Here is a 27,086-nt window from a genome sequence, read left to right on the forward strand (position 1 = left end):
ACAAATTGAGATGTACAATAAAAAAAAATTACTTTTTATTTTTATCTTCCCTAAGCCAACTAAATTTTAACTTTGCTCATGGGAAATTTAAACATAGTAATTGGGCCTCCCTCTTAGCAGTTATGTAGGGCCGCTTACCCCTACCACCTGTGTTGGGCCAGGTGAAACAAAGTTCTAGAGCAGTAGTTCTCAAACAAGGGTGGTTTCCTGCCCTCCCTAACAGGGCATATTTGGAGCTGTCTGGAGATATTTTTGATTGTCACAATTTGAGAGGGCCCTCTGCATGTGGTGAGTAGAAGCTAAGGGTGGTGCTAAGCATCCCACAATGTGCAAAACAGCCTCTTATAACCAGAATTAGTCAGACCAAGATATCAATAGTGCCAAGGTGGAGAAACTCTTTTCTAGAGACTTAGGCTTTATCAGGGTATCAGAGAGACCCAACAGTCTCTTGTCATTTTCCCCCCACTTGTTACCAATGAAATGTCTGTTGTTCTAGCCCTTGTGGCTCCTTCAGGTTTACTACTTACTGTTTCCATGACAAGTTTGTGCCACAGGGCCCTGGTGAGACTTGAAACTCTGGTCTGAATTTAGACGATGGCATTTTCTCTTCTTGTTTTATTCATACTGCACTGCTAATGGGATGCCTACACATCTTCCTGGTCTTCCAAGTCTGAGAATTTTGAACCTGTGGAAAATTTCTCTGTGCACAAAATCTATTATCTCTAATTTCCATAGGCTTTATTTTTAAAAAACAAAATCTGTTAATTTTTGCCTCAGACTTTCCCTTAGGCAAGGAATTATTAAATCACCACCTACTGAAGGCAGAAAAGAAAAGCTTACTCCATAGCTCAAAAATGTTCCTAAGACTTTCTTCTGACATTCATACCAAAGCTTACTGGTCATTAAATCATTTGTTCCCTTATTCAGTTAGGATATCTTTACTGAGTACCTAGTATATGCTGTTTTGGGTGCTCAGAATGGTAAATAAGATAGACAACAACCCTATTCTCATGGATGTTGTATTCTAATGTGGCAAGACCAAAACGTATCTCCTTCCCCCCTCCCCCCAAAAAAAGGAAAAAGAAGAAAAATATAATTTCAGTTTATGATCATAACAAGAGGGCTAAAGAAAAATGCACAGGGTGTGATATAATTAATAAATGAAGTAGGAAAAAGGGTTAACTTCAGATGGGCTGACCAGGGAAGACTGGATAGGGTTGAGTATAGGCCATCTGAACTCCCATGGTAGAAAGGTCCAGCTATGTGAAAGCTGCAGGATGAGCATGCCAGGCAGGAGAGCAGTAGATACTAGGATCCAAAGATCTTGATGCGGAATGAACTGATGATTGGGGCATATTTGAGGAGTAGAAAAAGTCCATGTGTTATGGATCCATAGTGCTCGCCATGAGAAAGAAAGTCCTTTGTCTCTGACAACTCTGGCAACTCCAACCGATTGTATAATTTAGTTTAATAGTCAAAATGGCTTCTGGCCACTTATTAGCTGTCCAAGAATGTGATAAATTAACCCTCCAACTGACAAGCAATGGAAGGCATACTTAAAATGTAAAACGGCTGCATTTCAGGTGACAGGGAAAATCTGGGATTAACTATTGCCGCTACAGTCTTGCAACTCATATTGTTACAGGGACACTTAACTAAGCCTAAACCAATCAAAAAATTAAAATAAATTCAATGTCAGGCCAATGGTTCTCATGAAGAACTACACATCAGAATCATTTGGACAACTTTATAAAAATATAGGTTACTGGGCCTCTCCCTCAAAGGCTGATCAGGGGTTTGTGGTTTTAAAAAGCCCATGTGTAACACACAAACAGTTGTATACTTTATTTTCTGGTAATATTTTGAAATGCTTGACAGTTAAATGTGATGGTTACACTTTTCTGAGACATGACCCTTTAAATAATTTATAGGACTTGGAAACTAGAAAAACAGTGGCTCAGGAAAAGGATCAACAACCTTGTCAATAAATGCCAAGAACAGAATATTGATTTCTTGAAGAAAAATAAAAAAGTATGTGTGTGTGTGCATTCAGCAAGGGGTGTTTTTTAGTTTTCTGTAATTTGAATTGTGCTATTGTTATATCTATTCCTTTTTTTTTTAATGTATTTTAATTCTTGTCTCTCCTAACATTCCAAAATCAGCCTGTTATCACCTCAGCTAAGATAATCTCACTGACTATGTTACTGCAGGTTCCTGTTTCAGAATACTATCCATAGCACATAATTCCTTCTCTGTGTCAGACCACCACTGACATTGTTGTGGCAGTTATTTGATTGTAGTAAGCCATTGAGGGAAAATCAGAGAAGTATGATTTATGATCAAGTCATGTGTATGATTTAGAATTCAACCTTAATTCTGAGAAGAAAATGCCAAGCATGACTCCTATTCCCTAGTCTATCATTTTTTCCTTTCCTTCTTTATTTTTTCTTCCTTCCTTCCTTCCTCCCTCCCTCTTTCTCTTCCTTTCCCTCTTTCTTTCTTTCCTTATTTTTGCTGTTTTCGTGACCACAAATTTATTTCCTTATATTTAAATATTAAACATTTATAAAGTCTTGTGCAAGTGAATTTTAAGGTATAATAATACCGCCTACCTGTCTCACTAAGGATGCTGAAAGAATTAATGAGATAAGTCTATAGAAAGCATTGAGCTCCTTTGTGTGGAGGGTGAGAAAGCAATATAAATGCAGTCATTTATACCTCAATAAACATATCTTTAAAATTATATATATTCACCACCAGTTTATTGTGACCCTGAAGTTTCATGTACTACTGCTGTTTGTTCCATGCTCAGTTTCTATATAAAAACATCAGCCTGACTATTTTCACGTTCTATACTTGTTTTTGGACTCTTTTACATAAATAAAGTGAGATCTTAAAGTACTGTAATAGTAATTTATAATAATCATAAACAATATTGAACACTCAGTATTTTTCTAGTCACTGAATAACGTTCCAGTCTGTCATCTTCTTTTATCTTCACAATAACTCTAAGGATAAGGTAATATTTTTGCTATTTAAAGGTGGAGGAAACTCAACTAATTTCAAATCACTTTGGGTTTCCTAAGGAAGGCTTCACAATAAGCAAGAGTTAAAATAGGAAAATATGAAATAGTTTTCCTGAATTCTGATAGGAGAAATAAATGAGTAATAACTGAGTTTAACTTCACTTTTTCCAGAAAAAAATAAGATATCTTCCTATTGGTCTGGTTTAGAGACAGCTCAGCTTAGAGAAGGAAAGTTATTTCTGTCATCCCTGAGAATCTATGTTAGAGTGTATCTCTGCTGGGACCAATTTAAGAGATAATCTTACTCTTATACATGATTAAAATCGGATCAAAAGAGAGCTTTACTTGAAATTTAGAAGAAAGCACTGCATATGGAATTATTTTATACCCTGTTAGCACAATGACATTGTATACTAAAAATCAGGTGAACATAACTAGAGGCAGCTATAGTAAGTATCGTGTTAATCCAGAGTAACGGATATGGAGTAAAATGGAGGCAACCTAATTGCCACGAAAGTTTTATCATACAAATCTAAAAGGTTGTGATGGTATGAGGGATAAGGTAGTGAGGAGAACAAACACTAGACAGAGAGAAACAACTTTTGGGCTTCCCTGGTGGCGCAGTGGTTCAGAGTCCGCCTGCCGATGCAGGGGACATGGGTTCGTGCCCCGGTCCGGGAAGATCCCACATGCCGCAGAGTGGCTGGGCCCGTGAGCCATGGCCTCTGAGCCTGCGTGTCCGGATCCTGTGCTCCACAACGGGAGAGGCCACAACAGTGAGAGGCCCGCGTACCGCAAAGAAACAACTTTTGTTGCACCCCAGCTGTGTCTGTGGACTAAGCTCTTAAGTTAAAGCTTCTCAGTACAATTGAGTCTCACAACAATCTTCAGGATTAGTTATCAGTATCCAAAATTTTTTTCTGAAGAAACCAAAGTTTAAAAGGAGACACATATTACCCAACGTTCTGTAATTGCTACCTGGAGGGGCAGAATTCAAATTCAGGTCTGCATGATTCAACAGTTTATGGTCTTTCTCCTATATAACACTGATCTAAGGTAGTTGGTTTCCCCTCCCACAGGATGAAAATTGATTAGAAACATACACGTTACACACACACACACACACACACATACACACACACACACCTTCCAGAAGTTTAACCTTCCAAAGTGACTAGATGAGTAAAAGCAAGCTGTTTCTAAGAGTGTAAATATAGGGAAGCCCATCCTCCGTCCTCCCTTTTGCAAATGTTTGCTCTTTCTGTTATTATTTGTCTTCAGCTTGAAGGCGTTAATGTACACCCCCAAAATGATTAGAGTACTCCTATTTCTTAGTTTCCACTTAAACTCTAACATTGTGTATTTAACTTTTTATTTTTACAATACCATCCAACTACTTACCTTACAGAATGCAAAATGCTGCCAACAAGTATTTTGGACACTCCCCCACTGATTTTGTTCATGAAAAGAAGAGGTCAGTTGTGGTGGTTTTTCAAGAAAATTATTAGTCCCCCGTTAAAGATAACGAAAAGTACATAAGTACGTGGGTGTAAATGGTAGGCTTATCTCTTCCTGCAGTATCACCAACAAAAATGGTACTTGTGACTTCTGAGAGCAGCAGTTGCTTTTTTTTTTTTTTTTTTTTTTTGCGATATGTGGGCCTCTCACTGCTGTGGCCTCTCCCGTTGCAGAGCACAGGCTCCAGACGCGCAGGCTCAGCGGCCATGGCTCACGGGCCCAGCCGCTCCACGGCATGTGGGATCTTCCTGGACCGGGGCATGAACCCGTGTTCCCTGCATCGGCAGGCGGACACTCAACCACTGCGCCACGAGGGAAGCCCAGCAGTTGCTCTTAATTTCGGTTGTCACTTTATTTTCGAATTGCACAGAATATTGGGATTGATGATGAAGTTATATGTCACCACGTGATAGAGTATAATCCAAGTAATAAACAACATTTATAAGAAACAGATCACAGTAGGGGCACCAGACAGCCTTCAGCTGCAAAACAACAGGACTCAAGAAAAGGAATTTGATCAGTTGAAATTATTCAGATGTTACAGGGGCTGGTAATGTGTCAAGAGGGAAATTGTAAAGATCCTTTCTGAAGACTATTTGGGAAGAATACACAAAAATAGCTAATAATGAAATATGTGATTGTACAGAAATTCCCTCATGGCAAACTCATGCTATTAATACCTAAGAAGAGAGTAAATTGCCCGTAAATTGCCCTGTGATCATAGCTGCACATAGTTGCAGCAAAGAAAGACTGCATATAGAGATCAACATATAGATAACAACTACTTAGCACACTGGAGGCTTTGGTGGGAGGATGGATATTAATAGCCAATGAGATTCAGTTGAAATCACTGCAAAGTGATGGGAGCTGCTCAGTGCAAATGTCAGAGAACAAAGAAATTGCTGGTTAAAGATCCATGAGCTGAGAAAGACTCTGAGACCATTAGTAGTTAGGAAATTGGTCATTTTGCCCCACAGTGTGAGCTAATCATTGCAAGTTCCCATGTCTGGAGTGGCCCCAGGGAAGGAAAGCTCTTCACAGCCCTGAAAATAAACAAAGGACCTGTGTGCAGAGCAAGGTTTAAGGGAAACCGGAGCTGTTCTGAGGAGGCAGGTCCTGCCCCTTTCCACCCTTTAACAGCCAGGTGTATATGTAAGACACCTTCCACTTTCACTTTTGGATATTTTTCACGAAACCTAAACGTTTGTATTTTGGATTTCTCACCATAGCTTTGTAACAAAGGAATCTGACTTTAAAATTGAGACTGTGTAAGCGAAAATATTAAATGGATTCTCGTTAAGTACTTTATATTTGCAATAACGACTTTACTTTGCAATACTTGTATTTGCAATAATGACTGATATCTTTAAATTATTGCCCTGGTGGGACTGAGGGATTGGAAACCTTGAGCAGAGAAAAACAACGAAGAGCAAATTAAAAAATTTAGTTTGAAATACAGAAGATGGAAGGGCAGTAGAGGTTCAGTGTGGACAAATTGTTGTTGCTGTTGATATGTTTTGTTTTGTTCATATCCAAATGTATTTTTGGCTATCATTGTTAATTTTGCTTCATTCATTCAAAAGCATGTATGTATGAATACTAGGTTGTGGGGAGATGATAGTAAGCCGAGCAGACCTAGTCATTACCTCAAAGAACAGACAGTTCAACCGTTGGCTTACTAATTCACCAAACAATGCTACAATAAAGTATGATGAGCACTGTGATAGTGAAAGTAAAGGGCTTCAGGAAATGCTTGGTGGAGGAGCTCAAGCCAGTCTAGGGGATTCTTACTCAAGACACCTCCCTGAGCAAGAGATATTTAAGCTGAAATTAAAAAAAAGAAAAAAAAAATGAAAGTAGGTTAACTATTTAGAATAGACACTGAAGTTGATGTTAACTTATTAAGTTCTAAGAAAATTTAATTTCTCAATTTTTAGTGTTTTGATGTCGTTTGGTTTTAATGATAATTATTCAATTTATTTAGCACCTGTAAACACCTTGGTTTGCGGTAAGCACATACTGGTTAGCCAAATTGCTATTCAGAGAAAAATGTCCTTCTGATCATTTTTGCTTTCCTTTTCTTTCAAAATTTGTTGGGATATAATTCATATACCATAAAACTCACCATTTTAAAGTACAAAAGTTAGTGTTTTTAATATATTCATGAGATCATGTGACCATTACCACTATCTAATTGCAGAAATTGTTTTCATCCCAAAGAGAAACCACTACCCATTAGAGTCACTGCTCCCAACCCTCCCCTCCACTCCTTCCTTTAGAAACAGTGAATCAAATATCTGTCTCTATAAATTTGACTGTTCTAGAGTTTCCAATACATAGAATCATACAGTAATGTGCTATTTTGTGATTGACTTTCTTCACTTAGCATAATATTTTAAGGTTTACCCATGTCGCAGCGTGTATCAGTACTTACCCCTTTTTATTCCAATTAATATTCCATTGTATGGATTTACCACATTTTGTTTGTTCATTTATCACTAGGTATGTTTTTTGGCTTTTATGATTTGTGCTACTATGAACACTCATTTACAAGTTTTTGTGTGGACACATGTTTTCATTTCTCTCGGGTATGTTATCGAATGGATTGTGTCCTGCTGCTCGCCATTTAAAAAATGAATACTCAAGAGATAAAGAAAGGAAAGGTGCCTTTAATCAAAACCCTGGCAATCTGGGGAGACAGTGGATTCAACATCCCCCAGAAACCACCTCTGAAGATTCTGCTCGGGCCTGAAAGCTTTTAAAGGGAAGAAAGGAAGTAATCTCAGTTAATCATTGGGATAGGGGTCAGAGTTGTCACCCTCTCCCACTGTATGCAGGCTCAGTGACTTCCTGTGATCTTCCTCTAGATGCTTTCTCGTTCACACAGTTTGTTCTTGAGATTACTGAAGGGGAAGCTAGGGAAGAGATCTGGTCATCTGTTAATTACTTACTCTTCATTTCTACTTCTTTGATCTATGGAAAGATCAGACAAGTTAGGCAACGTTTCGTGTGATTAAAAGATTTGAAAGGTGTGCTTGAGCCAGAGATGAGTAGAGCATGGAGGTGCCTGGTTTAAAAGTTAGTTACAATATAGCTTTGCTAAAGCGACAGTAAAAGGGGCTTCCTACTGAGGGCAGTTTCCTACACAGAGCTGCTTACATATATACCTAGGAGTGGAGTTGCAGGGTCATATTGATAAACTCTGTGCTTCCTTTTAGATGTACTGCCAGCCTGGCTACCATTTTGCATTTCCACCAGCAGTATTTTGCTTTCTTTTTATAGACTCCAGAGGAACTAGAGGATGTTTCTGACCTGGAAGAAGATCACGAGGTCCGCAGTCACACCAGTGTTCAGACTGAAGGGAAAACTGACCGGGTGAGTCCCCTCCCTGCAAGGAGAGCTGTGTGTCATGTCCTCTCCTTGTCAATCCAGGCAGCCTCTCACAGTCGGGATTCCTGGATTTGGGGCTGGTCTTGTAAAGCACAGGGAGAAGAGCCTTAGAATGCAGGAACAGCATTATGAGGGGAATGATTCCCTCTACCTTGAGAGCTCACAGTGAAGCCATTTCTGGTTAGGTAGTAAATCAGTCCGTACTACTTTTTGTCTTTATAGCAGTCATGGGAATATCAAAGTGAAATTTGTACCTGGTTGTTTAGAGTAGAAAAGGGAAACTGCGAAATTGTAAATATACTTGGAAATTCTAGGGGAGAAAAATCAACTTCTGAGGCAGTATTCCTCTACTTTTCTTCCTTTCTATAATGCTTTCTTCTGGGCCCATCAACAAACACACACACACACACACACACACACACACACACACACACACTCTCTCTCTCTCCGATGATGTTCATCAATTTTTGAATTACTCTGAGATGGTCTATTTCACTTTATTTATGCCCAATGCTTGGGAGTTTGTTAAAGTTTGATTTCCTAGCTACTGATAGCTTACAACTGGAGAACAGACTATAGAACTTGAGTCTGAAAGCCAGGAAGTATAGCATAGTGGCTAAGACTGCCTGGGAATACATCTAAATCAGCCACTTCCTTGCTGGGTTACTGGGAAACTCACTTAGCCTTTCTCTACCTCTGTTCTCTGATTTGTAAAGTAAGTATACTAATAGTATTCTCTATATGAGGATTACGGTGGGAATCAACTAAATTAATGAATAGAGCGCTTAACACAGTGCCTAGCCCTTAGTAAGTTCTCAATAATGATTACTGAGAATGAACTAAGTAGCAATAGTATCATTATCATTATTATTATTATTATTTAATTAGTTAAATTCAGTGCCATAAAATTTGGAGATGTATGAAACAGATAAATTTAAGACAGTCCTGTGTTTTCACATATTCAAATTACCTAGAACAGGTATATGTCAGTCACAATACCTGTGTTTTATTAGAAATGTTGGTTATCTTGAGTTTTTATTTCTTGCTGATTATTTGATCTATAAGTCCTGTACTAACCAGGGGACACACAGCACCTGGAGTTAGTTTCCTTCAAATCTGATAGGCATTCTCGGTAGGAGATCAAATCTTACAAATGGCAATGGAATTGGAAATGAATTTTGGCAATGGTAAACTTTGCTTACGCTTTCAGCGAAGTGAATGATTGATGCACTTGGGCCACTGGAGGTGGAGCGTGTGTATCAGAGCACACAAAGTAACTGATCGGAGGGAATTTTCTTAAAATAAAGGCACCTTTTAGGATGCTGGGATTAATATAAACATGCCCTAGTTCTCATTCTGCCTTATCACATGTAGACAATAAAACCTGGGTTAAGAACCTTAAAATTTAGAAAGTTCAAATTTCTTCATCTGAAAAATGAGAATAATACTACACCTTCTCACAGCATCATTCATAACTCCAAAGAAGGCAATGCATACGAGAGTGTTTTATAAACTTTATATGCTGAGAAGAGAAGGTTCTTCTTCTTATTATTATTTATTTTTTTGTTCTTGGAAAAACAGCAGCTAAATGACCACTTGCCCATGGTGGTTATAAAGCTGATGATCTCCATGGTTCCAGATCATAAGAATCTTTCATAGAAGCCACTGCTTCTAACCTTGTGGCAATCACCCTGAAAGTGCTCTGAATCCTGGCTTTGTGTTCCATTGTGCAGTTTCCTGACAATCCAGTTCATTTGGAATACCTGTGGGCTATACCCTTACCACTATCTAGTAAAAGATATCCATCACCATCAAATCTACTGGAAGCAATGTTTTATTCAACCCAGCCACTCTCTGCTTTTGTAAATCTCCCCTATACATTCCAAATAGCTTGGATTTTATTCACTTCCTGCCTTGAGGCTTTCCTGTAATTACTGTGTGGAATCCCTCAGGAAGCAAATCAGATAGTCTAATACATACACAACCTTATGTGGGGCACTAACACCTCCCAGAACAACTCTTAACCAAAACTCTTCCATTCCTTGGATGGACCATATAGAAGTGCATTTTCCACAGGTCCTCAAAAGTTCCCCAGGGGATCCAGCCAACTCCAACAGCAGTGACCAGCTTGATAACATATCTTTGGATTGGCTCTCCTTTCTTTCCTGATTCATTCTTAGGCTCTCAGTTCTGTTCCTTAAGATCTATTCCCCCAGACAAACTACCTTCCATTCTTAGTCTCTGCTTTTGGGGTAAAATGAGAAGAGATAGTCACATCGCATGTGCTATTTATTTAATTATCATGTTAACTATGCTATACTACTATTATTATCCCAGTTTTACTAATAAGATCACTGCGGCGCCGATTTATATAACTTGTCTAATAAGTGGATTATGTTTCCACACTAAGAACTTTAGTGATTACCACACGTTGGTTTACTTAGGACATAGAGTTAGCAGAATGAATCCTTTACTAAAAAGTAGACAGAGAACCCTACCACAACAAACCTGATAGATCATCAGTGGAATGAAAGAGAACAGAATAAAGGATACTCCAGCAATCTGAAAGAAAGGAAGAGTATAAATTCTTTAAAATTTAAAGAATAATTGTTGTACAGTATGGATAACTTAACTTCAATAACACTCTCTTATTGAATATCTATCTTGTGAGTTTATCACAACAGATTCTGCTGTCGTACCTGAAGTTTGTATGACTAACCAAGGAGGATAGCTCAAATCTGTCCACTACCTAAATCACCTGACCAGAACTAAGATCATGTTTAGATAGGTTTTATGTTCTCTCCTAGGCATCTTATATCCCTAATATTCCCATATTTCTTATAATTGCATCCCTGTACTTAGAGTATATTCATATGTTCAGTCTTTTTTATTTTATTTTATTTTTTATAAATTTATTTATAAAATATATATATATTTTGGTTGCGTTGGGTCTTCGTTGCTGGGGGAGGGCTTTCTCTAGTTGTGGCGAGCCGGGGGCCATGCTTCATTGCAGTGTGCGGGCTTCTTATTGCAGTTGGTGCAGGCTTCTCATTGTGGTGGCTTCTCTTGTTGCGGAGCACGGGCTCTAGGTGTGCGGGCTTCTGTAGTTGTGGCACGTGGGCTCAGTAGTTGTGGCACATGGGCTTAGTTGCTCCACGGCATGTGGGATCTTCCTGGACCAGGGCTTGAGCCCCAGCATTGGCAGGTGGATTCTTAACCACTGAGCCACCAGGGAAGTCCATATGTTCAGTCTTATGGCCATTTGAGACTTTGTATTCTATCCAACATTTCCTGAAGTTTGTGTCCACTGGCCGGAGTATACCTTTTGGCATATTTGCCAAATACCATTAATTTGAGAAGATACCATAACATTTTGAAGTGGAATTTGTCGAGAATTTTTTGAATACTCACGCCATGCTCAATGAAGAATTCCTTGTCACTGCACAAGACAAGTGTTTGGGTTCATTTTTATTTGCAGCTGTTACTGAGTAAATGCCTTTTTGGTTCTTGGATAATGCAGACTCTGCTCTATTGAACATGTACTAGAACCAATCTTATGCACTGTTTAGTAACGGAGTGACAGTTATTTATTATATTTTACTTTCTGCATTTCACTCCCAGTAGCTCTGGCTCAACATCATCTGTTACTGCTGTCATTGGTGGCAAATGCCACTGGGCATTGTAAAGGTCTCTAACCAACAAGTAATGATTTAGAATCCACAGTCAATGAGAGCAAAATACTAAAAGACCAATAATACATGCCTTATGAGGTGGCAGAGGAACAGCGGTGGAAATTAGTGATTATCTTAATTATTAAACATGAATACTCACTGGACTGATCCTGTAGTTATGTCCAGTGATCAGGCATTCCACGGTGATACAGGAGAGTGGGTTTGCTACAGGTTTATAGAGCATTCTTCAGAGCTCATTGTTATTCTGTTCATGCCCTTAGCAAGGATGAAATAGACATCTTTTATCTTAAAAACTCAGAAAGAAATTAAAATAGACTAAGAAAATAAAATTCTTAAACTCACTGATAATAAGATTTTTTTTGGTAAATCCTAAAAGCTCCTTAAAAATTTTATTAAATATAAGTTAAGCCATATTTTCAATTTAAACAGAGCCATGTCATTTACCATGAACACTTTATAGTTTATAGAATATTTCCAAATTGCTGTCTTATTTAACAAAAGCCCTGGGTTTTGGTTTTTAATTTTTTCTTGATTTTACTAATTAGGGAATTAGATTCAAAGAGTTTCAGTAGTTTATGCAAGTCATATAGAAATGGGGCCAAATCCCAGGTCTTCCGGTACCAGCCACACTCTTTCCAGTGTAGCATGCTTGTAAACTTGGGTAGAACCTCATAATCACTTAAGATTTCATTGCTGTACTATCGCTACAGCCATATTATGGTGTCGATATTGTAATTCCTCTAACAGAAAAATGACTCGTGAAACTGAAGGCCTTAAGCCTTAGTATCAGATCTGTTTAAGTCTCACAAATTTCTAAATGTCCCAATACTACAGTCTCCCATCAGTAACAAAATCAGTTTCTTGGGTACTACTTGGAAACTACATAGTGATGCCCAGACCCTGATAGTCTCCCTGGTGGATCACTCTACACTGATGAGATGGATTCTACTCAAGTAGAATCACACCATGGAGGAATTTCTTGGGCAGCAATCTGGGGTCTCCAAGCAAAGGATCCAGAGACAGAGGCAGTTACTCCTCACTCAGCCTCTTAACACATTGGCTTCTGTGATATTTGAATAAAGGGAACATTCTAATTTTTAGAAGTTTTATTTTGGGCAATTTGGGCGGCAGTAGCCATAGATACTCAGGAAATTGCGAGTGTCAGCAGGGTGGTAGCTAAAAGTATATTCCTCAAGCCTACCTAGGAGACAACTGTGGATTTAGAAAGACTCAATAAAATGGATTAAAAGAGTTTTGTGAATAGAATGGGTGAGAAAGTGACTTGCCTTTTTAGGCCCTGCTATATAAATAGAATGTAGAAGTTAAAAGTATGCACTTTGGGGTCACGTAAACTTTGGTTCAAATCAGGGTTCTACCAATTACTATCCATATGACCCTGGGAAAGTTAGTTTATACTTCTAACTTACAGTTTTCTTATCTGTAAAATTGTGATAATAATAATATCTATTATTACTAATAGATGGAGTGGGAGAAATGGGTAAAGGGGGGTCAAAAATGCTCAAAGTAAGGGTGAAGAAAATAGTGTCTATTTTATAGTTGTTTTTGAAGATTAGATATATGAAAACTCATTTCTCACACAAAGGAACTGCTCAATAAATTTTGATTTTTACAAAAATGAATTTCAAGACATGTATAGATTTGTGTGTGCTAATGTTATACTTTACTTCCTTTTGAGTAGTTCAAGGAGCTTTGTAAATACAAATCTCTCAGTCTTTCAATATAAGACTGCTTTGGTCTCTGGTTTTGTGGGGTAAATATTTAGCACTCTATTACCAAAAATCTTTTGAAATTTTTTTCCTCAGGAGGGGGACATATCTGGAACTTCCTTAAAAGGTTGAAAGGAAGATGGTATTAATATGATTCTTAATGGTGCTAGCACTTTTATATACATTTATATTCATAATGTAGTACTGAAATAATGATTACAAAAAGGAACTTTTGATAGTAAGAACAGAAAGTTTTACCCAAAAGTTGTCAAGTTCTTATTTTCTTCAATGATTTTGGAATGCTTGGCCCTGCACTGGGAGTTTTTCTTCTTTGTGGAATTATGGTAGCTTGGTGATCTATTAGTTTCTATCTGAGTCCTCAGTTACCTTCAGCAAGGTATACAGGGCTTAATTTTCTAGTTTTATGGTACATACTCATAAAAACAGAAAAAAATTCATCCTGATATTTTATAGGATGCATGTTGGAGACAGTTTTCCAAGTAGTCATTTAAAATCACCTTTCTCTACCCCTGTCCATGATGGACAGATGTTCTAGTGATTCTTCCCTCTGCCTAAACAGCTTGAAAGCCAGTAAGGTCTAAAAACGAAATCAAAAAGTCTGTTCTGGGCCTCCCTGGTGGCGCAGTGGTTAAGAGTCCGCCTGCCGATGCAGGGGATACGGGTTCGTGCCCCGGTCTGGGAGGATCCCATATGCCGCGGAGCGGCTGGGCCCGTGAGCCATGGCCGCTGGGCCTGCGCATCCGGAGCCTGTGCTCCGCAACGGGAGAGGCCACAACAGTGAGAGGCCCGCATACAGCAAAAAAAAAAAAAAAAAAAAAAAAAAAAGTCTGTTCTGCCTTACACAGTTCAAACTCTGATCATAGTGTCTTATAGATAAGGAGTGGAAAAGGGAACTCATTTAACAGTGCTGACTAGGGCCAGATTTTTATTTGAAGGCATTTGATGCTCTGGTCTCTAAAACTTGCTGAAATTAAATTTAAAGAATATAACATTAAAAACAAACACTTAAAATTTTGTAATTTCAGCTGTAGTCATATCATATTTCAGCATGATAAAGTTATGACACCTTTTTAAAGATTCATCATACTTACTGATGACCCAGAATTGAAGAAATTGTGACTTGTAGTCAATTCGATGACTAATATTTGTCCTATCTTTAACATTATGCTCACTTAAGAACATACAATTTGTAAACCAGCCCTGCCTTAAAGAATATCATTGATGCCATTGAGTCTCTATATGCTCTATAAATAGAAGTAAATTAGGACGGAAATAACAGTTGCTAGGTTACTTGACACAACCCCAAAATGTCAACAGCAGCAAATGAATTGGAGCATATCAAATCTTAAAATACTGGAGGTGATTCTTGGTATTTAAAAAAAAAAGCCATGTGTACTTAAATATGATGTTGATGGTAGGAGAACACCCTCATTGCTGCTTTTTAACATGTAGTCCGCTGAATATCCTCAACCATGAGAAGAGAAAAATTGTCCTGAATGAGGGGTGCATTTTAAGAATTGGAAACATTTTAATAGATCCTATTTATTATCATAATATACTCCCAATAACTTAAATTTATACTGAATTACCATACAGAATATGGAGACATGACCGCATTACGTTCTTCGTGATAAAATTTGGTTTAGGTTGCTATGAAAAGCACAGGTCTGGTAAGCCTTGATGAAACGACATTACTCAGAAGCACTGCACTAGGTAGTGCACGTTCTCATCATTTGTTTCTGTAATTTCTATTGTGTATTTCATGGTAACGCTGCTTTCTTACCTTTCTGGGTGATCGTTCTCAGTGCTTCATGGTTTCCTCTTCCTCTATCTATTCTTATGCATTAGGGTTCACTAGAGTTTTGATGTAAGCCCTATAGTCCTCAAGTTTTTTCCACTTTTCCTGGATATGCTCATATAGTCCCAAGAGTTCAGATGTCCTTTACAGAGGTACATGACTTTAGCCAAGTCCTGTCTCCTGAGCTCTGGCTGCATATATTTGCAGCCCTGTAAGTTTCCTTGCCTCATGTAGCTCACCTGTGTAACTCACTGTTTCTAAGCCTGAATGCATCATCTTACCCCACAAATCTACTCTAACTCCCATATTTCTTATGGTGCTTCTGTACATTCTTTTGCACAAGTCTGAACTGGGAATCTTTTTTTTTTTTTTTTTTTTTACTCCTTCCTACAGCTAATTGTACAATAAGTTCTGGTTTTACTATCTTCTAGCTGAACTTGTCCATTTTTTCACCACCTCCACTATCACTTCTTTCAAAGAAAATGTGCACTGGACAAAGTCAAAAAAGAAAGGAAGACTTTACTCAAGACCACTGCAATAGAGGAGAGAGACCAGAACTCAGTCTGAGTTCAACTCTGCTGAAACAAGGGGGTGAAAAATTTTCAGAGGTGGGTTGAGGGGGATTGGAGGCCATCTATGTTCTCTTTGGTCTTTACCCAAAGGAGAAGTGAACTTTCTCTATTTACATGACCGGAGGTACTTTTATCATTTGGAGCCAGGTGCCCTCTAAAGTTAAGCTCCTCCCCTCCCACAGAGACTGGAAGTCAGGGCTCTGTCTTCCTTGATGGTTACATTTCAAAGGGATGGCTCCCAGGTCCTTGAGAAAGGTAGTCCTGGGTTGTAAAACTGGCAAGAAGCGTTAAGGTATTTACATTTCAAAGAGACAGAGAAAGAATTTACAGCTATACATTATAAAGTGCATTTTCTAAGAAAAAGGAGGTCAGGAGCTTAGAGTCAGGAAGAAGTCTGTCTAAAGCTTAGTCAAGCTGAGGGGAGTGTTAAGGTTCTCTTGGTGAATACCTTAGTTCAGGCACTGGTGTCTCTCACTAGATTGTCTATAGCAGACTCCTAAATTGTCTCTTGCCTCTAGCTTTTTGAACGTTCATTCTCTCACTTGAACTCGTGTAATGTTTCTAAAGTGCAAATCTGTCATCTATCACCATGCATTAAACCTCTTATAGGTCTCAGTGTCTCCCCATCCAATCCCTCAATGCCCTACGTAAGAGAACTTCAGGATCTGCTCCCCGCTCCTTTTTTTTGCCTCATATTTCACCACTTTCTCTCCAAACCTGACCCCTTGTATGTAAATCATTCTTCCTAGAAGACACAGGCTCTCCCCTCACATCCCTCTCTTAGGAAAACAATTCCCTCAAGTCCCCATCCTCCCCCTTCATCTTTAAAAACCTGCTCATCATTAGGATTCCAGATTAGCTTAGACTTCACTGAAATGCAAGTCCAAGTGTACTTTCCTCCCAACATCCATCTGTAATACATGGAGATTCCCATATCATGACATTCATTGTACCTATATAATTTCTTATATGATGGCTTTTTTTCCTCTCTATTCGGTAAACCTAAATAAACCTCATTAGTGCAGAGAACATGTTTTTGTCTCATTTAGTGTTATATTTACAGAACCTCATACACTGCCTGGTAGATTTAGATGAAAGAAGATAAAGATCACCTTCCTTTTGTAAGCCACCTTGCCTCAAAAGTACACTAGGTCTTCAATAGATTAAGTCTAGGTGATTACATTAATTTCTTTCCTGATCTTTTTCCCTTCCAACAGGTATACTTACTTGAACCAGATAAATCTTACTATAAATTGCTAAGTCACTACTCTGAAATATTCAGTGGCTCCCTACTACCCAGTACCCGCTAGTATAAATATTAATTTTTCTTCTTCTTGCCAAAGTCCTTCACAGTGCCTCCTTATTCCTGGCCCTCTAGGCATACAAATCCCAAAACTCATCTTATTTGCTAAACTGATTCTTGTGTCCCTGGTAGTTAGAACTATCCCCGAGGCTATGATTTTTCCCATGTCTGAATTATCTACTGTTTGTCCTTTTTTACTCCGTCAAATACAAAAGTACTTTAAGGTGAGCTCGACTCCCTTAATTTCCAAGAGGTTTTCTTTGTACTTAGCCACTATTGATTTAATGATACAAAAACTTCTGCTGAGAAGCAGTCTAAAGGACAGTGTACTTATTCATTTTGGATTTTTATGTGCTAAGGTCACTAGGCTCTATCTTTCTGTATCTACAGTGAAGTATTGTACCTGGAAGTTTCAACTTTGTTTTATACAAATTCTTTACCCGAATTGAAATTTAGTGTCATTCCTCTGACTTTATAAGTCACTGTGTAAAAATCTTGGCAGAGAAAATTTAAGTTTAAAGCATTGTTACTATTTTATCAGAATCTTTTTATAATATTTTAATAAATAGTTCTTGAAATGTCAATCCAGGAAAGATTGTTACCAAATACCTTAACATACTCTCCCTTGTCAGACAGTGAAACTACATTAAACTATATACATTTCACCCTACCTTGGTTGTTGGGAAGTTCTCAGTTAAAATTAATGCTTAGTAACTAATCTTAAATGCTTGGTATGTTTGTCTCTTGTTTCTAATTGTCTTATTTATCTTTAGAAATAATTAATCTTCATTATTATTAGTTAGTGAACCTAACCTTCCATCAAGCTTTAAATAGAGTGTTTTCTACTCATTGATGCTTTCATAGAAGAGGAAATAGCAAGTAGGAAAGCCTCAAGGAAGGAATGCTCTGGGAAGCAAGTGTTAGTGAGGTGACGGGAGGTCTGAGACTAAAAAGGAGGCCTGATCTTGTAGGTCACAAAAGCCATTGTAGGACATTTAGCTTTTATTTTGAGAATGGTAAGAAGCTACTGAACAGCTTTGAGCCAGAGAGTGATGTACGACTTTTATTTTAAAGGGGTCATTCTTTATGTTGTGTTGATAACAGTCTGAGTAGTGGTACAGAAGAAAGCTGGAAGTTAGAAAACTATCACTATTATCAAAGTAAGAAATGATGGAGGATGAGACTGTGGTTTTAAAAATAGAGAGGTCGAAAGTTGTTGATTAAACATATATAGAGATGGGTGAATCAGTGAATTCTCTGAAGATTAGATATTGAGTATAAGAGAGAGAGAATGGAGTCAAGGACAAATCAAGGTTTTTGTCTTGAGAACTGAGAATGTGTACTTACCAGTTATATCATTATGGAGGAGACAATTGAGCACATTGGAGATTGTGGAAGATTAGAAATTAATTTTGAATATGTCTAGGTCTAAAAAGTCTATTAGACAACCAACTGAAGATGTCAAGTGGACAGATTTGAAATTTACGAACCAGGCTGGAATTCATTTCACATGCATAGCTTTATATTACAATTTTACAACTTTCTCAACTTATAGAGAAGTTTTATATATTACATGGTGACCACTTTTTTTCCTCAAATAAGCTGATATTTTAGTTTAAGTCTAGTTTCCCTCTACTTTCAGACCTCATTTTCCCCAAATCTTCTCTTTTCTGATACAGTTGCTTTTTTAACTATTACCTTTTATAGAAGCTCTCCACTGACCACCCTGGTTAAAACTGCAGCCCCTTCCCCACCCCCATATAAACCTCTTCCCCTCTCTGTTTTTGTCCCTAACACCTCCTTTCACTATCTGACATACTACATCTTTGTTGGTTTAATATGTCTACTATACAGTAAATTCAATGAAGGCAACAATTTTAATCTTTTTTCCCATGATATATTCCCCAAACTTAAGTGCTGGGCACATAATAAATATGCTATATAAATATTTACTGAGTGAATAAGTGGATAAATGATGTTGACCATAAGTGTGTTTTGGGAAAAGAAACGTGCAAAAAACTGGGGAGGAGGGGAACTGTTTCAGATACAGCATTTATATTCAGCCAATAAATGTTTGTCTGCAAGATAAATAACATAATTCTTGCTTTTCAAAACTAGTGTTTTAATAGATAATTACCCAAACAATAGTCATTTGGAAAAATTTTTTGAGGCTAAAGTGTTCAGGTGATTCTTTGCCTTCTCGAGTTTATAGGTGTTTGTGATGAACATGTGGCTACAAAGTACTGCCCTTTATCCCATTCTTTTAATTGTTGTCATCGAAAAAGTCCTATTTCTTTTAATGCTGAAAATTTGACGTATCTAAATTAAATAATTCTGAATGATTAGTCTCTAGTGAAATATGATATATGTGCTTACTTCTTTTCCTATGTGTATAGGAAAAGAACAAAAAAACAATGTGTATCAAGTAATGGTTAAGGTAGTAAAAAAAAAAGAGCTCAAAAGCAGAATTGATATTCTAAAAATTACCTTTGCATGCTGAAGTACCTCAATCTATAGCTTGGGTTTTTTGGGGATTTTTTTAATATTACTTATTTTTTTTATACAGCAGGTTCTTATTAGTTATCTATTTTATACATATTAGTGTATATATATCAATTTCAGTCTCCCAATTCATCCCACCATCACCACCCTCCCCCGCCCACCCCACTTTCCTCCCTTGGTGTCCATACGTTTGTCTTCTACATCTGTGTCTCTATTTCTGCCTTGCAAACCAGTTCATCTGTACCATTTTTCTAGATTTTTCTAGATTCCACATATATGCACTAATATATAATATTTGGTTTTCTCTTTCTGACTTACTTCACTCTCTATGACAGTCTCTAGGTCCCTCTACATCTCTACAAATGCCCCAGTTTCATTCCTTTTTATGGCTGAGTAATATTCCATTGTATATATGTACCATATCTTCTTTATCCATTCATCTGTTGATGGACAACTTAGGTTGCTTCCATGTACTGACTATTGTAAATAGTACTGCAATGAACATTGGGGTGCATGTGTCTTTTTGAATTAATGGTTTTCTCTAGGTATATGCCCAGTAGTGGGATTGCTGGGTCATATGGTAATTCTATTTTTAGTTTTTTAAGGAACCTCCATACTGTTCTCCATAGTGGCTGTACCTTCAATTTACATTCCCACCAACAGTGCAAGAGGGTTCCCTTTTCTCCACACCCTCTCCAGCATTTATTGTTTGTAGATTTTCTGATGATGCCAATTCTAACAAGTATGTGGTAGTGCCTCACTGTAGTTTTGATTTTCATTTCTCTAATAATTAGTGATGTTGAGCATCTTTTCATATGCTTCTTGGCCATCTGTATGTCTTCTTTGGAGAAATGTCTATTTAGGTCTTCTGCCCATTTTTTGTAAATCTTGTGTGTTTATATGCATATTTTTAATCAGTGAGTGATTATTAACCCACCTTTATTTTTTTTAAATAAACTTAAACATGTTTTTCTTATAATGAGGTATACTGGCTGTATTTCTTATAATGAGGTATGTATATGTATATTTGTGTATGTGTATATATATATATATATATATGGCTTGGTTAAAATCACATGTAAATATGAATGGGCATAGAACACAAATATTTCCCCTGGTGTGGAGTCATCAGCTCTATAAAGCTCATGTACTTGTGAGAAACAAAGGTTTTTAAAAATGTCATCCTCAGACACTTCTCCTCCTTTCTGATTCTAATACAATTTAGAGAGAGAGAACACAATTTCTGGAGTCAAACTCCCAAGTTTAAATCCTGATTCTGCCACTTATAACTGTTGATATTCAGCAAGGTACTTAAATCCTCTGTGTCTCAGTTTGCTTAGTTTTTAGATGGATCTATTCACATCATAGGGTTATTGTGAAGCTTATGAGTTAATATTTGTACAACGCGATGCATAGTTAACTGCTCAAACTTAAGTGACTATCATGATCATGATCATCACCACCAATACCACTATCATTGTCACCTTCATCATCATCATTATCATCATCATTTGCTGAATGGTTTCACATTTAGGACACCTATGCTAATTCTGCAGATTGGCAACATTCACTTTACTGATTAGTCCTCTTCAGATTTTCCAGAACATTTGTGAAGAGAACCAGCCTGATTGGTAAAGCTAAATAAAGTCCCTCCTATATCCCTTTGCATGGATCTTCTCATGGGTTTGTAGTTAATTTATGGATAGGTAGCCCTTGAATCAAGGTAGATGGCCTACCCTGGTCTACTTTTCAAGCTGTGTATGAAAATAAAATGAGGTCTATGTTGTTTTTTGAGTGGAAGGTGATAGAGGAAATCAGGCTGTAAGTGGATATTGGGTGCATTAGATATTAAGATAGGCACACAAAATATAATAGTACCACACCAGACTGTTGCCAAGGAAGGTAAGAGTCATCTGCATCCAAGAAATGTTCACGAAGTGCTTGCCTATATGATTCATAGTCCTGGGTCACTTAGACCTTGCAATCTAAGACGTAACAATTGAAATGTGTAGAGGGGATATGTAGTCAGCAGAATAGAAATGTGAAGACATCACCACCTGGCAAACAAAATTTTCACCTTCCACACAAATAATGGCCAGTGTGCTGTACAAGTAGAGAACTTGAGTAAGTTCTAGAAGTTTATGACTTGAGAATGTACAGCTGTCTGTCTAGGCTAGGTAGACACAGTGAGATACTCAAATTATTCCTCATCAGTCCAAAGGATTGTCACATAAAGTGTAAATTATGTGTTTCCAAAGCAACAAGTTGGAAGGTTTTGATGTCTCTGCTCTTCAGCTACTATCAGCCCATCTTTGAAATTTAAAGTGACAGAACTACTTTAGTCTTCTCTCCTAGTTCTTAGGCTTCACTGGAGATAAGAGGTCCAAACTGTGTAGTGCAAAATCCTGGGTGCAGAGGAGAGTAAAGAATCTAGGTGGCAACAGAGTTTTTTATAGTTTCAATTGACTTGAAGGTTAGAATTTTAAAAGAAAGTCTTCTAAAATTAGCAGCAAAACATATGTACCATTTTAATAGCTCTTTTTAAAATTGTGAATGATATTGATCTTTACTAGCTTTCTGATGGAACTTTGAAGTTTTACACATTCCTAAAATTGAATTTAATAATGTCAATTTAACAAATTCCTTCAATTTCCTGTTGTACTAAAGTTGCATGCCTATTCCTCTTTCATAGCTATGTGATTCTGAATAAGCAAGTCTTCTATTGCCTACTAAATTAAGAAGAAATGATATACTTGAAATTAGAAAAATGTGACTTATAGGAGATCAGGATCATAGAATTGGTAGGTACCTGCAGTGTACTTTTAGGGAAGTTGGAATTAACACAGCCTTCCATGGAGGAGTCACTGTGACATGAAGCTATCCTCCCAGTTTTAAAACATTTCCAAATTTATTATCAAATTATGCTTTTATCTGTAAAATACATGAGTATACCTTAGGCATCACAGTTGCCTATTCTGATGATGATGGTGATGATGATGATGATAACAGTAAAAAAACCAGTTATTTAATTAATGCTTAGTATGTAGCAGGTACTTTGTTAAATTTTCTCCACAACTACCCTCTGAAGTAGATATTACTATCCCCACTTCAAAAACATAGAAAAAGAGACACAGAGAGTTTGTGCAAGTACCCAGTATCCTGTAGTATGAGGTGACACAGCTGAGGCTGACCCAGGTGTGTCTGCCTCAGGGATCTGCCTGTGCCCTGGTATTCCCTCTGTACAACACAACCCCCCTCCCTGCAGTCCAGGCTTTAATGGGACTGTGTGAATGAAACCTGTCTCCATACTCCTGGCAAAATGTGCTAGATTTATGGGAAACTGCGACTGATTTGCAAGTGCAAGTTTGGCGTAAAGTCTCGTTTAAAATGGCAGTTTTGAAATCGAGCTGCGTAGCAGAACCAGGGCGGTTATTACACCTGCTGCCCACATCCATCTGCTTGCAATTGTGTAGCCATGCATGTCACATTAAATTAGTGTAGTTCTGTGAAATGATGAAGTTAGAAAGTACTGTTACTGAAATTTCCTAAAATTATATAAAATGATGTGATAGAGAAACGGGATTTTATTTGCAAAGCGTAGTTTCTGAAAATATGCAGAACTCCCTTGGTTCCATTTGCTTTCATTTTTATGAGGCCCTAAGAGGTAAACAAAAGAGCTCTGGCTTTACAGCCACCTTCTTCACTAGGGTGGATGTCGGCTCCTTTAACTAGTGACTGTATGACTCTTAGTAATTTATTTATTTCTTTGAGATTCTGATTCCTTTCATTTCAATTTAGATAATACCTATCCTGAAGCATTGTAATAAGAAAGAATGTTTGTAAAGGATCTAGTCAGTGATAGAAACATAGTACATGCTTGACACAGGATCAGTCTTATTAAAATATAGTGTTTGTGAAATACAGTCATGTCTAATCATACGGGACTCATATATTCATGCAGTGAATTAAAAACAACCCTCTAAGTCAAGGTGAACCAGAGTTGGTTAATAAAACAACAGTTTGTATTTTAATTTTCAGGGAAGAAACAGAGAAATAGGCATAAGGAATGGGAATGGATGCAAGGAAGGCAGGAAGGAAAGAAGGAGGGAAGGAAGGAAGGAATTATCTTGGGGTATGGAGAGTGCTCTATTTACCAAGAGTGATAGTGTGCAATGAACTGCAGAATATGACTGACACAATCTGTACTAGATAAAAAAGTAAATACTTATTTTTGTAACTTTGGGATGCTGATGGACTTTCTAACTGTGATACCAAGATAGGAAAAAAAAAAAAGACAAAGGAAAAAATGATTTGAAAAAGAATAGGTACATGTATATGTACAACTGAATCACTTTGCTGTACACCTGAAACACATTATTAATCAACTATACTCTAATATAAAAATTTTAAAAATCTATATACTAAACAAAGAACATGTATATTACAATAAAAATGGAGAATCCAAAAAAAAAGAAAAGAAAAAGAAAAAGCAGGCAAACTTTTACTCCTGAGAACACAAAATAAAGTAAAATAAACCAAAACAAATAAACAAAACAAAATCACGTCTGAAAAACTATTAAAAGAGAAACATCAAATTTGGGAGATAAGCACAATTTATGTAAGAAAGTGTTTGTATATAAACAGATTCTCACCCCTCACCCCCACCAACAGAAAATTGGGCAGAGTTCCTGAACAGGATATTCACAAAGAATCCATGCACATTTTTTTTACAACTTTATTGGAGTATAATTGCTTTACAATGGTGTGTTAGTTTCTGCTTTATAACAAAGTGAATCAGTTATACATATACATCTATTCCCATATCCCTTCCCTCTTGCGTCTCCCTCTCTCCCACCCTCCCTATCCCACCCCTCCAGGTGATCACAAAGCACTAAGCTGATCTCCCTGTGCTATGCGGCTGCTCCCCACTAGCTATCTACCTTATGTTTGGTAGTGTATATATGCCCATGTCTCTCTCTTGCTTTGTCACAGCTTACCCTTCCCCCCCGCATGTCCTCAAGTCCATTCTCAAGTAGGTCTGTGTCTTTATTCCTGTTTTACCCCAAGGTTCTTCATGACCTTTATTTTTTTCTTAAATTCCATATATATGTGTTAGCATATGGTATTTGTCTTTCACTTTCTGACTTACTTCACTCTGTATGACAGACTCTAGGTCTATCCACCTCATTACAAATAGCTCAATTTCGTTTCTTTTTATGGCTGAGTAATATTCCATTGTATATATGTGCCACATCTTCTTTATCCATTCATCCGATGATGGACACTTAGGTTGTTTCCTTCTCTGGGCTATTGTAAATAGAGCTGCAAAGAACATTTTGGTACATGCACATTTAAAGTAAGCATGTAAACGGTTGTTCCATCTCATCAAAAGTTACAGAAATGCAAACAAAAACAAACATGAAAAACTATCTCCTTGTCTTTTTTTTATGCAAAAATAAAAAAAAATGTTGATATCTGGACAGAAAGATATCTTGGAAAGTAGACACAACACAGTTTGTGGGGATATTTATTAGGGTAAATTTCTGGAGGGAAATTAGAAATTATATATTAAAAATCTTTACAGAATTGATTTATCTTCTAAATTTTTTCCTCCAGATACATTTGGAGAAATGTAGAAAGATATCTCTCACAGTCTACTCAATACACATATATACACATAAAGATATACAAACATATGTACCTACCTATCTCCATGTATACATACATATATACAGAAATGGAAAACCCCTGATAACCATTACAGACATGTAAAAAGATGATACTAGATCTGTATGGTGGAAAAGAGAGATTTAAATTTGCGATGAAACTGCATTTTACAAATATTTAAATACTTTATATAAAAATGTTAAATAAATAACAGAAAAGCATACAAGGTAAGATCCCATTTTGTAATTTAATTTGTAGAAATAATCACATGTATGTGTACTATTCAAGGGTAGTCACTGAAATTTCATTTTCAAAATATTTGGTATATGAAAAAGTATTTTATAAATAAAATTTAAAAGTCAACCATACTATTTACAGTTTAATTCATAATTTTATACACCCATAATGTCCAAATAAATTCAAGAAAAAAAAAGAAGCTGCCTATAGTTTTACTAACGAGAGGGAATCATGGTTATAAATTCATTCTATTTTCCCAATCTTTAAGAAGTTACATTAATAAAAAGTATATGCTCTTTTACTGAATATTTAATGAAACATGTGTTATTAAAACCTGGAAAAATATTATTTTACCTCCCAGTAAAAAATAACACCACCTCCTAATCGACTCTAATGTGTTGATGTTTAGATACCAGCTAATAAGCAACTGGGATCTATGTCAAAGTGATAGACCTGAAGTTTAGTGACCAATGTTTCAGTCTGGTCCTAACTGGTAGAGTAGAACTTTACCACTGCAGTTCTATTGCTAAATTTTTATTGTTAAGAATGATTGTAAGCAAAATACAAATTAAAAGACATACAAGCTCACCAGGTATCACTGGCTCCTCAATCTGACCAACACATCAGGATCAGTCAGAGCCAGCATCCACTGACCCTTGGGCAAAACATTAGTGTAAGGCAGAGCTTCTCAACTGTTGTACTGATGGCACTGGGGGTCAGATACTTCTTTGTTGTGTGGAGTTGTCCTATGCACTGTAAGATGTTTAGCAGCATCTCTGGCTTCTACCCAGTTGATGCCAATAGCACTCCACCTTGGCTGTGATAGCCGAAAACATCTCAAGAGATTGCCAATACAATAAGGTGGGGTGGGAGAAAGGTAACACCAACCATAGTATCAGTTGTTCTTTCTGAGAAAAGCTTGTCTTTTTCGATTGGGTCCTTCTGATTTTTTTTAATGTTAAAAATACTCTTTTTTTAAAAAATAAAATAATAGTGATAGTGGATGGTAAGTTTTTTGCGTTAAAGTTTTTCTTCCCCCACCATTTTTTTTTTATTTTGAATGTGTGTATATGCAGATGTTTGTGTTTTATGGCCTTACTTGGAAAAATAGAATAATTTACAATATGTTTTTTCCCCCCACTTAAAACTAATTTACAGGCCTGTGCAATCCCGTACTTGAGTGCCTTTGGCAAAAAGCATTCTGTTTCATCTTTTATTTTGAAAATGTTTCTAAATACTATAGATTTTGTTTGTGAGCTGTTTACATTGAGACTGCAGTAAAAATGGTTCTTCCAAATACCCTGGAGTTTTACCATTGAAAGTCTGACTCACTGAGCCCTTAATTTTATTATCTGCTTGTGCTTGTCCATAGGCACAGCTTCATCTACATCCTGTCTCAGTGCTAATTTAGGCTCACACGTCAGATGCTGCCTCTTGAGCAGAGTCTCATTTCTAGTTCCCGAATGGAGTTTTAATTGGAAAAACATTGTATGCTGCTAAGTGCCTTCCTAATCCAGAGATTTGCCTCTCCAAATTCACATTCAGTAGACAGGAAGAATTATGTTTTGTTTGTTTAACTTTGGTGTGTGTCCTGACCATATGGATTTAGCTTGTATACTTTCAATGTATTGTT

At 37.1% G+C, this 27,086-nt stretch overlaps 1 protein-coding gene across 1 annotated transcript in view; it reads left to right on the forward strand.

Annotated features, from left to right (window-relative positions):
* Nucleotides 1-27,086, forward strand: part of CTNNA3 (catenin alpha 3) — a 1,652,440-nt gene that overhangs the window by 1,469,858 nt on the left and 155,496 nt on the right. The window contains exon 13 of the mRNA XM_060092416.1: nt 7,827-7,919. Within this exon, the coding sequence (XP_059948399.1) occupies nt 7,827-7,919 (93 nt within the window). The remainder of the gene's footprint in view (nt 1-7,826; nt 7,920-27,086) is intronic.

This window comes from Mesoplodon densirostris, chromosome 1 (assembly GCF_025265405.1).
Source record: "Mesoplodon densirostris isolate mMesDen1 chromosome 1, mMesDen1 primary haplotype, whole genome shotgun sequence".
In the NCBI taxonomy this organism is placed as follows: domain Eukaryota; kingdom Metazoa; phylum Chordata; class Mammalia; order Artiodactyla; family Ziphiidae; genus Mesoplodon; species Mesoplodon densirostris.